The 16044-nt window shown below is 39.7% G+C and overlaps 1 protein-coding gene across 1 annotated transcript in view; it reads left to right on the forward strand.

Moving 5' to 3' along the window:
- Positions 1–16044, forward strand: part of abca12 (ATP-binding cassette, sub-family A (ABC1), member 12) — a 59786-nt gene that overhangs the window by 938 nt on the left and 42804 nt on the right. Inside the window, exons 4-19 of the mRNA XM_056438672.1 lie at positions 1873–2008; positions 2538–2629; positions 3297–3370; positions 3494–3661; positions 3800–3993; positions 4507–4625; positions 4941–5041; positions 5752–5898; positions 6911–7077; positions 7552–7685; positions 8307–8437; positions 10759–10923; positions 11134–11342; positions 11664–11797; positions 12754–12868; positions 13232–15841. Coding sequence (XP_056294647.1) covers positions 1873–2008; positions 2538–2629; positions 3297–3370; positions 3494–3661; positions 3800–3993; positions 4507–4625; positions 4941–5041; positions 5752–5898; positions 6911–7077; positions 7552–7685; positions 8307–8437; positions 10759–10923; positions 11134–11342; positions 11664–11797; positions 12754–12868; positions 13232–15841 — 4696 coding nt within the window. The remainder of the gene's footprint in view (positions 1–1872; positions 2009–2537; positions 2630–3296; positions 3371–3493; positions 3662–3799; positions 3994–4506; positions 4626–4940; positions 5042–5751; positions 5899–6910; positions 7078–7551; positions 7686–8306; positions 8438–10758; positions 10924–11133; positions 11343–11663; positions 11798–12753; positions 12869–13231; positions 15842–16044) is intronic.

Below are 16044 nucleotides of genomic sequence, written 5' to 3' on the forward strand. Positions count from 1 at the left end.
AATATGGTGCTTTGTTATATGTTTTGACATTATACAATCAATTGCAAATGTGTGATGCTTTTCAAACTAAATAAACTGCAAGCAAACAGAATAAGCGCTCAATAACTGTAACTGTAACAACTACTGTAAATAAGTCGCAGCCTTGTCCAAGCTGCCCTGGCACGACAATGTGTTACAGAAAAGATGGCTTCGCTGCCTTTGAAAACATCTGAATTAGAACATTAAATGAGTCTTAAAGATATCTTACACTTTATTTTCATGGAGAGATAAGCAAAATCTGAAAGAATTAATAATGTGGCAAATCAAATGGAAAGATCCAATTGACTAACATTATTATTCACACAATATGACTGGACCCGAGGGGGTTTTGTTTGTCATCTTAAAAGATTGAAACTAGAAACTCGGACGTTCCAATTTCACAATCAATGGATACAAATGGAAATTCCAACTGAAACATGAATAGTTCTTTAGATCACAGCCTATCCCTGCACTGTTGACATGGTGTTTGTGTGCCTTTGTATTTTTGAAAGGCAGAGGACGTTATATATCTGCGAGTAAAGGGGCTCAAGGAGTGAACATTAAATACCGCATGATTGTCTTTGCCAACAAGAACAGATGAGTTGAGTATTTGGTTGTAGGCGGGGCAGAGCTTGGGCAATGCAACCAGTTGGTTTGGAAAAACATGAGTCTTTCACTTACTAGTAAACCTGTTTCTAAAGCAAATATGGTATTAATTGTAACCAGTAACTCCTCTCACTTCTGTTTCTTCAGTTTAGTTATTGTAGATAATATTCAGCAGTAGCTTTGAATCCGGTAGTAAAGTGTATCGTGCATAAACATAAACAGTATCGTGCTATTAAATCATTCATTGTGATTATTACAGACATTTACAAGAGCTATTTTACATGAGATGGTCTTTGTTTCATTTATATTTGAATACTAAAATGAAAGTTGAAGACTAATAATTAACTACTAAAAAAAAATATTCAGACATCAAATAATGTCATTTGTTTTGCAATTGTTGAACTGTACTAATGCTCTTACGTGCTGAAATATAACATGTGCACCCCCCTAGGTTTTAGATTTCATTAATAAAGTAAAGCATTCACATAATTTATTTGATTAGCTTCTCTTGCAGTTACGTTTTAAATGTATGGATACAAATGCGTTCCCTTTGTTGAATGTAAGGGAACCTTGAGGTATGATGTAATTCAATTCTTCACAGTTAGTGTATATGTGGAAGGCTTCATATTCTCTTCCACTAATGCTGTTACTTAGCATTGTCAAACTCTGTTAGCTTAGCTATTGTTCTCTTTCAGAGAAATGTGGTGTGTCAAGTCGAGCGGGTTCAATGTAACTCGAGCTTCATATATAATTTTCTTTGGTAGGAATTTCTGCAAGAGACGAATGGTTGTCCGAAAGAAGATAATTGGAGTAATTCATTGGAAGTGATTCAGACCAATTAGAGTCAACAGCCTGTAAAACAAAAAATAATAACAACTTGGGCCAATCATACAAACATTTGAGCCAAAGAAGTAAAACCATTTACAACAAAATGAAAGTGTTCATTGTATTCTGGTAAATTAGTTTCCCTTCAGACCTTTTGGCAACGTTGTTGATGAACAGTTTAAGTAGTGTTTATGATACTTTCATCCTGCCTACATATAGTTAATGATATGACCTTGACTTGAATGTAATATTTAGGCTTGCCATTTACCTGTAACTCGCTTTAAGTAGCTCCAATGAAATATTTTTGTTTATCAAGTGGACATAATTATGAAATTGTCTCCTCGTATTTTGAAATAGTTCATAATGGATGTGTTTTTTTAAGCATCCTCACTACAACAACAACTTTAATATTGTCTCATCCAGGTTTTGTGGGACCCCGAAACCTACCCAGCGCAGGCTTCTTCCCTTTCCTGCAGACCCTCATGTGCAACACAGACAGCAGCTGTCAAAACAAATCAAGCATTGTGAAGTCAGCTCGGACAGCCTCAGGGAATGCTAGGTAATCCCATTCAGTTCCACAGATTATATATGAGCTGTACCGCAGAGAAACTGAATATTTATGATTACAAAACATTATACATATATGTATGTAATATCTGCTTTATTATACGTCAACATCTTTAACATAGTGAATGTCTGTTGGTGTCCTATGATAAAAAAGTATGTGAAGAGGACCATTGAGTCACCCAGGAGGGACACACCTCACCATAGCAGAATCACATGAGATGATTCGTGAGTGTGGTCATGGAAATTACCAACAACACCACTTCTCCTGAAGTGGAGGGAATGTCTAAAAGCTGAATAGGCATTGCATTATTTTTTTGAATAGTTATTAGTTTCTTTTACCTACTATATATGTATTTTTATTGTATTTATTCTCATTTAAAACCTGGATTAAGAAAATCTCCACCCCACATACCCTCTATGGAAAAATCCTTGATGAGTGAATATTGTTTAAAAACGAATAATACATATATCTTGAGCCTTTTTATATGGCCTCATCTGATCCCATTGACACTGTATTACAGGTCAAACCTACTGTTTCAAGAGAAGTTTGCTTTCCCCAACGACCCCAGAAATGATGCTGAAGCACTGATTAAGGTCTTGAACAACTTTTTGGGTAAGCTATTCTTATTCACAGACCTTTCTTTATGGGTACAATGCTCAAATCACATGTTTGTGTTTTCCAGTTCAGTGTAAAACCGCCAATTCGGACTAAAGTTGTGCCCTTTATTACATTTTTGTGTCAAAGTCACAGACAACCATTTTATGATGTTTTGTAGCTGAGACCCAATTAGGAAAATAGAATAGCCATCCTCTGTCCAGAAGATTGCAAACATTTCTAGTCGATCAGCCTAAACATTATAAAACAAACATCGGAATCTTATTTAACGTCATTACAGAAATAGTTTGATATTTTGGGAAATACGCTGATTCGTTTACTTGCTGGGAGTTAGCTGAGAAGATCGATATGTATCAAAGTGAAACGAACTGAAGAGAGCTGCTTCTCTCTCCCACCAGTCTTCATGCTGAGCTAAACTAACTGTCTCCTGTTAGCTTCATATTATATATTTATATATAGACAGAATTCTGGGTGAAAGCAAATACAGATATTTTCCAAAACGCGAAACTACTTTTTTGAGAACCACACTTGTCGGACACTGGCCCCCCAAAAATGTACTTTGTTTACTCCAGTCCCATCTCATGTTTATATTATAAGTTGATATTAGATATTTTTGTAACTGCTATTCAGCCAGTTTTTTAACAGTTGCGTTTTTGTATTAAAGGTCCACCTCACCAAGGAAGCTCTAAAAATGCCTCACTCATGAACACCACGGATTACAATCTCCCTGAAAATCAGGTGGGTGTTGTAAGAGGAAGAACAGAACTGCTAAGAATGAGGAAACGCCTTTTTACTTAAATTCTAATTTCACTTTTGTTGAATTTCCCTTTTTGAATGAATACCATCATAACTGTAATCTAGGAGACCTTGAACGAAATGCTGGAGTCAGTACACCTGTTGAAGAGAGCCATCTGCAAAATGACGCTGCCCGTGGTTAGCACATTTCCCAGCCCGTTCTCCGATTCTGTGGCCACTTTCTGCAAGTCCAACAACACTGTGTTGGAGTTCTCGCTCCAAACACTCAACCAGGTGTGTGTTCCTGCTTGCTTGCATACATGTATCAGCTTGTTTTCTGTCAGGACAACTTTTTTGGGGGGATGTTTTATGCAAACAAAATTAATCAAAACCGTTTGTTTTGTCGTCTCTGACATCCTCTCCGGTTGTCAGATATTGACGGATCTGATGCTGACAAAACCAGAGGAGATGGTGACGGTGGCTGGGGCTGTGATGTTGGCCTTCGATCAGCTGCAAAATCAGACCTCGCTGTGGGAAAACCTTCTAACTATTCCCCAGCTCTTCTCTTCCGGTTCTGAAGAGCAAGTGCTTGCCGGCGTCGAGGCCCTACTCACCAACATACAGAGGTGAGGTACTTTGTTTGATGGAGAAATTAAAAAATTCTGGAAGGGAAGCAAAGGCGTTTATTTATTTAGTAAGTTTATAAGACGAAAGGCATGAAGGGTAGAATAGAAGTATGTTGTGTTTGACCAAATATTTGATAAAGGCCCCGGAATGTTGTCTCAGTGTTTTGTAAATCCTGCATTCAACTTTAGTGTTTGCTTCATATTCTATTGGTTAACAATTAAAAAAAATTAACTCTTGATTTGACGAATGAATAGTTTCAAGTGTTTACCTGAAGTGAATCACCTGGCGTTAAAGAGCTGCTCGACACAAGTTTTAGTTTCTTATTATGGTTTAAACATTTATGTGTGTGAAACCCAAACATTACTTGCTGTTTATGCATACATGCATTTCAGGTTAGAAATACTGACTGAAGTACAATACAATTTGACTCCAGGTACTTTTACTCCAGGGATTGGCATTTATTTATTGTATTTCTTTGGGCACTAAAGTTGTTCACCCTGTGGTCTCTCTAGTGCTTTGCAGATCATCCAGAGCATTATCCCTGAAGCCGGTGCCTCACTTTCCTGGGTGCATCCACTCCTTGCGGGAGGCATCAACCTGACCAACTATGTCCAAAACTGGCCTGGCAAAGGTGATTTTCTATCCACTCTCCTGAACTATCAGCAACAAAGATTTAACACATTTTAAAGTACAAAAAAAAAAAAAAAGTCTATATTAGATATATATTTTTATAAATTTGCAGATAAATGTACCACTGATAAGGCTACTTAATATACCTTTATGTTACAGTATCATTTCTTAAAATGCTGGATCACAATAAAGGCAAGAAGTTCTGTTGCTGGAAGCCACCATGCAAATACACTTCTCCTGAGCAAAGTTGCCCGTCCGGTTTTGTGTTGATCTGCCAATAGACTGTAAACTGAACACGTGATTTGATTCTGCTTAGATGTTTCCATTTCCCTTGGAGAGGTTGTCACGTTGCAGAATGACTCACTCAGTGAAATGGTCAAATATGTTCTACAAGAAGTCAAAATACCACTGGACAAGGTATGTGTTGACGATCATCAAGAACATTTCACAGACATAACATCGACAAAACACGTCATGCCTTTCTTAACTTTATGAAAAGAAAAGGTGGTAAGCAAACAAACTGTAGTTGTGTTAAGCAAACAAACTGTAGTTGTGTTATTTCAGATTACATTTTCTCATTGTCAAGGTTAAACTCTATCGCAAGGGCTGCCCACACTCGGCATGTCAATCTGTTCTGCCACATTTGTCTTCACGTTTACGATTTGAAACGGGAAAGAGAAGTTGAACTGATAATTATAATATGAAAGAATAGTTCTACGTGTTGAGAGTTGCTCTCATTCACTTTCTCACCAAGAGTTAGATGAGAAGAGCAATGTCACTCTCATGCCCGTATGCCTAAACTCCAGCCAGCAGCTCGTTAGCTTAGCATAAAGACTAGAAACAGATTGAAACTGCTAGCCTGGCACAAAATGAACCAAACTGAATTAGCTGTTTACCAATGTTTCCAGCTGTAATTCTAATCCAAAATCACACTATTTTTGCAGTAGCTTCATATTTAAAGGACCAATATGAGAGTGTGTGTTACCTGCAGGAGCAAAAATATTCTAAGTGTATTTCCAAAAACTATATATCTATGTGATGCAACACTGATTTCACCTCTGTTTAACTATTTAACAGTTTGACCACAATTTATTTTATATTTACTGTAATTCTCGTCCCTTTTCTAGGCTATCGGCCTAACAATGGACAGAGACATGGTGCGTTTGCACTTGTGCGGCAACAGCAGTAAGCCATTCTGGTTAATGACAGCGTGCAGTACAGGGACATTGGGCATGCTTCTGGAATGGATCAACCCGGAGAAGGTGGCAAAGCAGGTAGGTTAGAATCATATGACGGTTTTCATCATAAAGAGTGAGAATCGCAAATATCAGAGATTAGTCAACGTCTTGATGCTTGTGGGTTGGCATTTTTCTATCTCCAGTCTCACTCATACTTTCTCCTAATGTGCATTCTCCAGTGCCACCTTCACTTCTAATTAGATTCAGAGTGACAAATAATTAGTCTATGGCCACAAGAAAGCTGCTGGCCATAGCAACATCAACTGTGACTCCCAGGTGGCACCTGGGGAAAAGAAACCTCAAAGGTATCCAATTAGCCACTGCCACTACGGAAGAGGTGTTTTGATGAGATAATTCCCAATTAGAAGCTGTTAGCTAACATTGTCGGCACTCTGTGTACTCGCTCAAACAGCAACTCGGACATCAATCGGCAATCTAATGCTGGTTAACCCTTGTGTTGCCTTAGGGTCATTTTGACCCGAATCAATGTTTCACCCTCCCCCCGCCTTTGGGTCATTTTGACCCGATTCAATGTTTCACCCTCCTGTTACCTTTATATTTACTAACATATTTTACCCTTTGGGTTCAATTTGACGCCAGCAATTAAAACCTCCAGAAAATTATTAGAATTAATATTGTTTTCCAAGTTTAAGTGTGAGGCACTTTATGTTTGTTTGTTGACTACCGAAAGAACACCGACATTAAACATTGAATGGGGTCAAATTAATCCTAATACGGGGGGAGGGTGTAATATTGGTTCGGGTCAAAATGACCCTAAGGCAACACAAGGGTTAAACAGGATCAGATTTATTACCAAGCAGGTTTTCACATCCAATAATTTTCCTTTTTTATTTTGGTGCATGACAATAAACATAGTAAGAGGAAAAAAAAATATGCCCTGCAATAGTCTAAAAAAATAAAAAGAACAATTCCAATCAAAATGTGTAGAGATTATTTTTGAGAAGCAGACAGAAAGAGACAGGAGTTCTTGTACTTGTTTGGTTTTGTAAATCTTGTTCTCCCATAATGTAATCTATATTATTTCTAGGCTCTCCTGGTGTGGAGTAAGAACGTTGCTCCACATGATGTATCCTTCGCCAAAGGGCTGCTGCAGAGTATGATGGGAGGCGTACCCCCAGGAGGACAAGGAGGCTCCGACACCACGAGGAGACGGCGTAGCGTAGATACACAACCACAAAACATTGACGAGGAGCTGTAAGTGCATTGCTGTTCATTGCCCATCAGCTATAGAGCACATCCATCAGAGGCTAGCCTTTTTTTAATGCTGCAAAAAGTTATGTTTGATTGAAGCAACTGAATGGGCTTTCTGAATGTCATACACAGATTCAGGCAAGTAGAAAGAGTTTACGTATTTATCAGTGGCAAGGTTTTTATTTTTTTTCAGAAACAGGAAAGTTAGTTTTGTCTTCTGGGAAATCGCTGAGGAGATGTTTTTTATGGGGATGTGGAATCACATTTTGATACCAATACTTCTTATTTAATACATTATACTGAGAAAGAAAAAACTGGAAACCAACTTAGCTTTTTGTAGTCAAACCTTCTTTTTTACGTCAGAATTCTCCTTGCTCACATCAGAATAAATATCAGAGAATTAGCCACAAAGTCTATCGTCCACTTTGATCTCAGCAGTGTGTTTGGTATGATGAGTCTGACCTTGTGCTTTTGCAGGTTTTTAGAGCTTGGTCAAGTGGTGTTGGAGATTATACAAATTGTGCCAGAGCTGGATTTGGTTGTTCAGAGCATCTTCAGAACGGGTTTTCAATCTATGAAGGCGGCGACACTGGCCCTTGACACAGTTGAAGGTACGATTACAACACTGCCTGCTCCCATTGAAACCTCGGTGAAAAAGGTTGCATTTTCAAAACTATTGGAAGGAGCTTTCTTATATACTAACATTTGTTTCTGTCAAAATAAAATAGATTTTGACAGAAACCTTTTTTGGAGTCAGCCCTTACAATAAAAGAGCGTGAGGGACAACATTTAAAAGATAAAACGATTCTCAGGACACAGTATGTTTAGTGTGGTATGACTATCTTTGTTGTCACATTCTGCCATGGTCACTATTGTTCTCTCTCCCTGGAGTTTGCGTACCATTATGACCGAGTGGTGAATGGAACAAGTTCACACCCTTTCTCAGGGGACCGATTAAATATCTTGAACCAAAGTAGAACTAGAGGAGTTATTATGTGGAAATCGATATGCACATACAAAAGAAAATTATGCCCTAAAAATAAAACCTCCCTGCGATGTAATTTTCCACAGAAATGGTGTGATAAGTGGGTGACTTAACGGTGTCCAAAGGTGGATTTCTTTTTTGAAAATGTAGTTTTGTTTGATGGCATATCACATAATACAACTGTAGTCAATGGATCTAGCTTTTTCTTTGTGATATATTTTTGTTCTATATTCTTCCTGGTTTACAGAAATGATGATCCGAGTCCTGAAAGATACTGATCGACTCCAAATGACTTATCTAACGTTGCTGACGAACCAGTCTGAGGCAAGCGTTTGGATTGATCGTGTCCTGGACAATGTGATCGAAATGATTCAGAAGGTATGCTTTTATAATTCCAACCGACCACAAACTTATTCATCTCTTAAACGATTATGTAATCTTCAAACCTTTTTGTAGTTTCATGCATCATAGTTTCACCAATCAGACAGGTTTGAAGACGGGTTGATGCAGTTTCCAAACTATCGTACTTACTTAGTTTCACTTCCAAATAAAATGTGTAATGGATTAAACTATGTTTAGTTTAAGTTTGCCTGAGTGCTACTGAACAGAGGCTGTGCAGTTGAAGCTGCCAGTATTGCTGCAGGGACATTTCTCAGTGAGGAAATTGATGTACATTGTTTTCAGAAAGAAGAAAAGAGGCCTAATACCAGGTTACAAAATAAACACAACCAAGTTTTAATTTGAACTAAACTCACTCGTCATGTTGTCAAGGACATGTTGAGCAGCCAAGCATTGTTGAAAGCTTCATTATGAAACAACAGTATGTGCATGAAATTCTTGATGACAATTCAATTCAGTTTATTTGTATAGCCCAATTTCACAAATTACAAATTTGTCTCGGAGTGCTTTACAATCTGTACACATAGACATCCCTGCCCCAAAACCTCGCATCGGACCAGGAAAAACTCCCAAATAACTAGGGCTGCAACTAACGATTATTTTGATAATCGATTAATCGGTTGATTATTCTATCGATTAATCGATTAATCGGATAAAAAAACAATAACACTTTAATTTTCAACCCTTTATTCAAAACAGGGTCCGTACGGTCATGGAAAACCTGGAAAAGTCATGGAATTTTTAAATGGCTATTAGCAGGCCTAGAAAAGTAATTGAAAAAAATAAAATCCCAAAATATTTGGAAAAGTAATGCAAATTTGTTTTATTCAAATTTTAATTTACACGGTATATATACGGTATGCTTTGGAATTCTCATTGTTAGTTTAAATACTACATCTTCTCACTTTGTCACGTATATATCTATCTCGACAGAGTTTTCACAAAATGTTTAATCATGGAAATTTGGTTTAAAGTCATGGAAAGGTCCTGGAGATCCACTGGTCACCATGTGGATGAACCGTCACAAACAGACTGACAGCTTTCCTCTCCTGAGCAGTGGTCCCCATGTGGCCCCGCCCCCTGAACAATATCAGAGACGCGTTCCGATTTATTATTTTGTTCACCTGGCCCGCTGCCGTTGAGATTGCAGTGAGACGCGGAAAAAATGTGAAGTGGTGCTCTTCGCAATAAAACATCTTTGATGGGACGTGTCGAGTCTCGGCCAATCAGCGTTCAGATGTCCACAGCGTTTGGGAAGTTAGGTTAGCTTGAATGTTAGCTCGCTACATCTGCTGCTGTCACGCTGCACGGTGTAGCGATACTAACAAAGTACCCGTACGTTAAAAACGATGTGATTTAGCATATTTTTAGTATCGATACTTCACTAAAAGTGCGATCAGAGCGCACGCGCTGCTCCGCTCCGTTAAATGCTGTATGCACGCGCAGCGCTCAGTGAGTCGTAGCTTATCTCCGTTGCCTTTCTCCATGGAAAAATAGTTTCCGCTATCCGCCACGGAATAAATAACCACGTTTTCTACGTTATACTCTTGTGGAAATGCCACACACGTCGTGACATGTAGCGCCCTGGTGTCTGGGTTCATAACGTCACCCGTAGGCGCACACAGCTCCGTGAATGACTCCGACGACGTGAATGACTTCCGCATCCAGCGCCACGTGAGCAGCAGCAGCCAATTAGATTCATCAACAGAGGGGCAGCTCAGCGCTGATTGGCTCTCACAATGCAGCGTTCAGTCTGTCCTCTCGCTCCGCTCTTGTTTCTCCTGCGCCGCTCTGCGCTCAACTCAACTTTGTTTATACTCCGTGACTTATTGAGCGCCGTAATAATCGCGCGACACAACGAATCGATAATGAAATTCGTTGCAAACTATTTTAATAATCGATTTTTATCGATTTTATCGATTCGTTGTTGCAGCCCTACAAATAACCCTTCAGGGGGAAAAAGGGAAGAAACCTTCAAGAGAGCAACAGAGGAGGATCCCTCTCCAGGATCGACAGAAGAATAGATGCCATGTGTACAGAATGACAGATTTAGAGTTAAAATACATTCAATGAATATGACAGAGTGTATGAATAGTTCATAGTAGGCAATGAAACCTGTCTGCCATAATTGATTTCACTAATGATCCGCTGACATAATTTATGCCTTGTAATAGCTTCACTTGTGACGATTTGACTTTATGTGGTTTTGATTTAAGGAAACATGACATGTTTGTGGTTTTTGATAATAGTTAAATTAACAAACACTCATCAGTTGGTGCATTTTGCTTCTGTTTCACTAGATTATGTCACCTGAGCCTTTACAATGTGAGGATCTCTTGGTTCCCTTTGAGTGGCTGTTAAACACCGAAAGCATAAAGACCGAGTTATGGAGATCAGCGATCTGTCAGAACGGCTCCGCTGTACAGAAAGCACTACTAATGGACTGGCTGCCATTGGTTCAGAAGGTAAAATTAACGTGGCTGCATTTGAAGAGTTATGTGTAAAAACATAAATGATTAATGAGTCCTCCAACTTAGTGGAACACTATTTACTTTATTGTTTATGGAGTAGTTTGTGTTCGAACGAATGTCTTTTGTTGTGTAGAAATATACAAATCTATCAACACTCATTAATATCTAATGTTATAGCTAAATACTAATAATCTGTTTCCACAGGCACAAGATGTATACAGTTCCCTGACGGGCCAAAGAGACTACAACGTGACACTTCCCATGATTCTCTCTCAGTGGCGTGAGCTGTGCAACAACAGTATGCAGTTTGTTGTGTTTTCGAACCAACTGGCCACAAAGCTAAATGGAGAATACTGGATGAACTGGATACCAGACAACAGCACTCATGAGCTTACTTGGACTCTTCAACAAAGGTTTTGATGATTGATTGACCTGCATGTCTTCATTCCAGAGCATTACCATGTGCTTTTGATTTGAACGGACGGCTGAAGATATGACTTATGAAATAGCTATTTGTACTTAACAATTGTACAATATAAAACTTGCATTTTGTCTTTCACCTAGAAGATTAGGCCCAGACTCGCCAACATTTTGTTCCAGTGAAGTCTTTCGAAAAATGACCCATTTCAGTAGACTTAGCGGTCTTATTTCATGTGAACAATGTCAAATTTCATGCTCTCTGTTATCATTTCACTTTCTCAACAGTGTTGTGCTTTGCTTTGTTTCGCTTGTAGTGTTTCCTTGTTCATGGTGAATTTGGGTGAAATGATTGAGAAGACTCAACTGTGGCCCGAGGTAAAGAACTATTTCCACATGCTTAACTGGATTTTGAACTACAGGCCCGATATCACAACTCAGCCAGCAAACTGTGAGTATCATTTATGTTTTTTACTTGACGATCAAATGCACACAGCAAACCCAGGCTGCAAATAGGCCGAAAAAGAGTTTTCAATCATCAGATTCAGAATTGTATATTATCAAAATGTAATTAAACTAAGAAAAAAGGAAATAAAGAATAATGCAAATTTTTGCCCATGTGCCCTGGTGCGTTTCTTTAGTATGCAATAGTGATTTTCTTCTCTAAAAGAGCTTGTCAGCATTGTCATCACCCACATGAGACGAATTTCTATTATTATTTATTTTTAACCCTTGTGTTGCCTTCGGGTCATTTTGACCCGATTCAATATTTAACCCTCCTGTCTCCTTCGGGTCAATTTGACCCGATTCAATGTTTAATGTCGGTGTTCTTTCGGGAGTCAACAAACAAACATAAAGTACCTCACACTTAAACTTGGAAAACAATATTAATTCTAATAATTTTCTGGAGATTTTAATAGCTGGGGTCATATTGACCTCAAGGGTAAAATATGTTAGTAAATATAAAGGTAACAGGAGGGTTAAACATTGAATCGGGTCATATTGACCCGAAGGCGACAGGAGGGTGAAACATTGAATCGGGTCAAATTGACCCGAAGGCAACACAAGGGTTAATAAACCTGTTTCTGTTAAATTAGTTATTTCTTTTTATAACTCCCCCCAAAAAAATCAATTGATAGTATACATTGTGAATGCCTGTCTCCAGTAAACCATGACAAACTAAAATAATTAACAAATCGGATTCCTTATTTTCGTTATGTGGTCCTGTGCACATCAAGTAAGAGAGGTTGTCACTAGGCCGTTACATTGAAGCTCAATGAAACATGCAGGTCAAATATATGTTAATGTATTAATTTAGTGCCAAAACAAAATTACCAAAAACAAAATTATGATTTATATAACATAGTACAAACAACTACTCACGTATGTATTTATCTCACACTTTAGGTTCTATTAACATCTCCTACTCGGCCATTCATTGCGATACTGGTTTGAAATGGCCACAGTTTGTTCAAACAATGACTCGGGCTCTGATGTCACCAAACCAAGACGTCCTGTTCAAGTAAGTGCTTGTATTTGTTGGTTTGAATGAATTATGTTTTTCTGAACATGGACACAATGCATGTATTACAGATTCACTGGAATTACGTTTTCTGTTTGCTTCCTAACTTGCATTTGTTAATAGGATTTAGCTAATTTATTTTGGATGATATTGAAAAATATAAAACCAAAATGACCAAGTATATGTCAAACAATTACTTCAATTTAATAATTACTGTGAACTGATTTGTAACATGATTAAATGGGCAGCCATTTAAAATCCCCGAAGAAGTATTATTTATTGGTGTTAATGTAAACCAATGTTACTCATCGCAATTTCTAAAACTCTGACTGACATTTTGCCACTCATCTCTTTTCTCTGTAGTTCTCTCAAAGGAACTGTGAATCTGTTGCAGCATGTGTACGGCGACATCTATAAACATTTGGCAGGATCATATTTGAAAGGAATCGAAGGTGGTGATGCGCTCTCTGCCTACCTGATAAACCTGATGCAACAACTGGATAGCTTTGTCCACACACTCTCCATGCTGCCTGAACAAAACACCACCAACCCTGATGTCATGGGTCCCCTCATCGGTAACCTGTTGCAGACCACAGGTCTGAGACCACTGCTGCCTCTGCTCTTCAGTGACGGTCCCCTGAATGTTTCTGCAGTGATCGATGTTGCCTCAAAGCTCGGCAGGCTCAACCAGCCCATTTTTACCTTCAATGAGACAGACCCAACGATGCCCGAACTTGAACGGTTGATGATGCAGTTTTTCTCCCTGGAAGGTAACCTTACCATGTCTCTCTCTCACATCATGGGACACACTCTGCTTACCTATTCAAAATACTTCCAACCTGACAAAGTGGCCCAGCTCAGAGAAGCCATCCAACCGTTCACCAACCAGACCTCAGCAGGCCTTGTAGAAGCCATCCTCAGTGCCATGGAGCTACTGAAGAAAGTGATAGATTCTCCAAACGGGGACCCAACTAACATCATTCTTGGGTTCCTACGCCAGCTACAAGAATGTGTGATGTCTCTGTGTAGACTGCAACAAATCCAAAATGTTCTGTTACCAAATGGGCAGCTTAGCTCAACCAAAGTCACTGACCTCCACCTGCTTGCCAAGGACTTGCTCAACTTTTTAAGCCCTGAAGGCCTTCATAACCTGTATCAGGCTGGACCAGATGCTGCTCAGGACGTTATTGCACAACGATTTGTTGCATTTCTTCCACCTGAGTTCCAAGAGGAGGCTGCTCGCTTTCTCCAGGATTTCAAAGCTCTGCAGAATCGGATGACTGAATGTGCCGCAGGCGAAGACTGTTTGGCTGGGATCTCCGAACTCTTCCCATTCCTGGATCAGATACTAGACATGATGCTCTCAGCCAACGCTAATGTAACCATCACATCAGCTGCGACCAACTCTGTTCTGGATGGACAGGAATATGAGGAAATGACATCCATGTTTTTCTCACTCCTCCTGTCCTCCAATGATGCTGCCTCTGTAAAAACATTCAAGCAGATTCTCCATTTCATCCGAATGATCACGGCGACACCAATGATTACCGTATCAGATGTCCAGAATGCTCTGCGACAGACAAACCTCACCCTTGAGGAGCTGAACGACATTGCTGCACTAGCTGGAGCTGCCAACATTAACGACCTAATGATAGATGTAATGGAGATTATCAATGTCCGCCAGTGTTACGAACAACAGCATAACCAGATGACAGCAGAGTGTGTTATGGGAATGATAAACGGTGTCAGCAGTTTCTTGAAACACCTACCTGCTCTACGTAATGAGACAGCCATTCTCTCCCTCATCCCATTGATTGTCAATATCAGTGATGTCTTCCAAGTTGATTTCAGCTCCAATCCTAACATGGCTCTCACACACACGCTGAACAGCACCCTGGCCAATATCAAGATGAACCTCCAGCTGAACCACCTGAACACTCCAGAGATCATGAATGAAATTGCAGTGGTAGAGGTTCTCATACAACTGGTGGCCAACACTGAACCATTTAACAATTTGAACAACACCTCACTGATGGACCCCTTATATGCTCAGAAGGTATATCTAAATATTGTGGAATGGTACTTGAAAAGGCTTGAAAATATCACCAGTGCAAGCTCCTTCTCAGAGCTCCTCTCTCCCTTTTACTACCTTACACAAATGCAAGTGGCATTACAGCTGGCAAATGTGGATTTCTCTTTGTTTGTCAGCCAGCAGGTTGAGTCCCTGATCAACAACCTTGAGTACCCATTAGATGGGGATGGGGTGATTAAAATTGGCCTGACAACAGTTGAGCTTCTCCGGCGACAATTTGAATTAATAATGGCTAACCCGAATGCTCAGAATAACTTCTCGGATGCACACCAGTTACAAAACACAACAATTCTTCGTGTCGCTGAGCTCCAAGTCGAGCTGTACCTCGACCTAATAGAGAACTGGATGAAACAACCAAATGTCCAGTCGATCCTCAGTAGTATGCTCCAATGGGGAAACCCCATCATAAATGTGTCCACCCCCGTGACGGACCTCCAGCACCTGCTGGGGACGATGGCTGCTGTTCTCGGTGATGATCAACAGGCCTATCTCTCAGTCATTGGCAGTATCACCAAGTCCCTGAGCAAAGCCCTCATGGTGGCAGAGCAACCAGGTGGCCTCCAGAGCGACCACTTCTTGACTGCCATCTTGGAAGCCATCCAGAGTGCTATGCAGATCCTGCCAGATGTCACAGAACCCCTGCCGCTCTCTGTACAGCAGAACATCCTAGAAATTGTCCAGGACTCACTTAATCTCATTCTCCAACCAGACATAAGTTTTGCCTCTTCACGGAACATCTCCCTCCTCATTCTCAAGAGGGCTGAGAGCATCATCCAACAAACGGTGCCAAACATGTTCGCTCAATACTTGCTTTCTGGAATCAAAGTAGCTGCCACATACTTTGAGAGCACGGCCAGTGGAACAGACGGCTGGAATCAGTTGTGAGTAATTCTGCTATTTACTTCAAACTTCTTTGGACTAAATGAAAAAGGCATGAAAATCAAAACTCATTAACACATGTGGATAGAAATTTGCTGTTGCAGAGAAACAAACGATATTAAGGTCCCATGTAGTGAGGAGCCAACTATCACCTGGCTACAGTTACCCGCAGCGCAAATTGTTTCACAAGTTTGCCATATTAACT

The sequence above is a fragment of the Pseudoliparis swirei genome, chromosome 2 (genome assembly GCF_029220125.1).
Source record: "Pseudoliparis swirei isolate HS2019 ecotype Mariana Trench chromosome 2, NWPU_hadal_v1, whole genome shotgun sequence".
NCBI classification, from domain to species: Eukaryota; Metazoa; Chordata; class Actinopteri; order Perciformes; family Liparidae; genus Pseudoliparis; species Pseudoliparis swirei.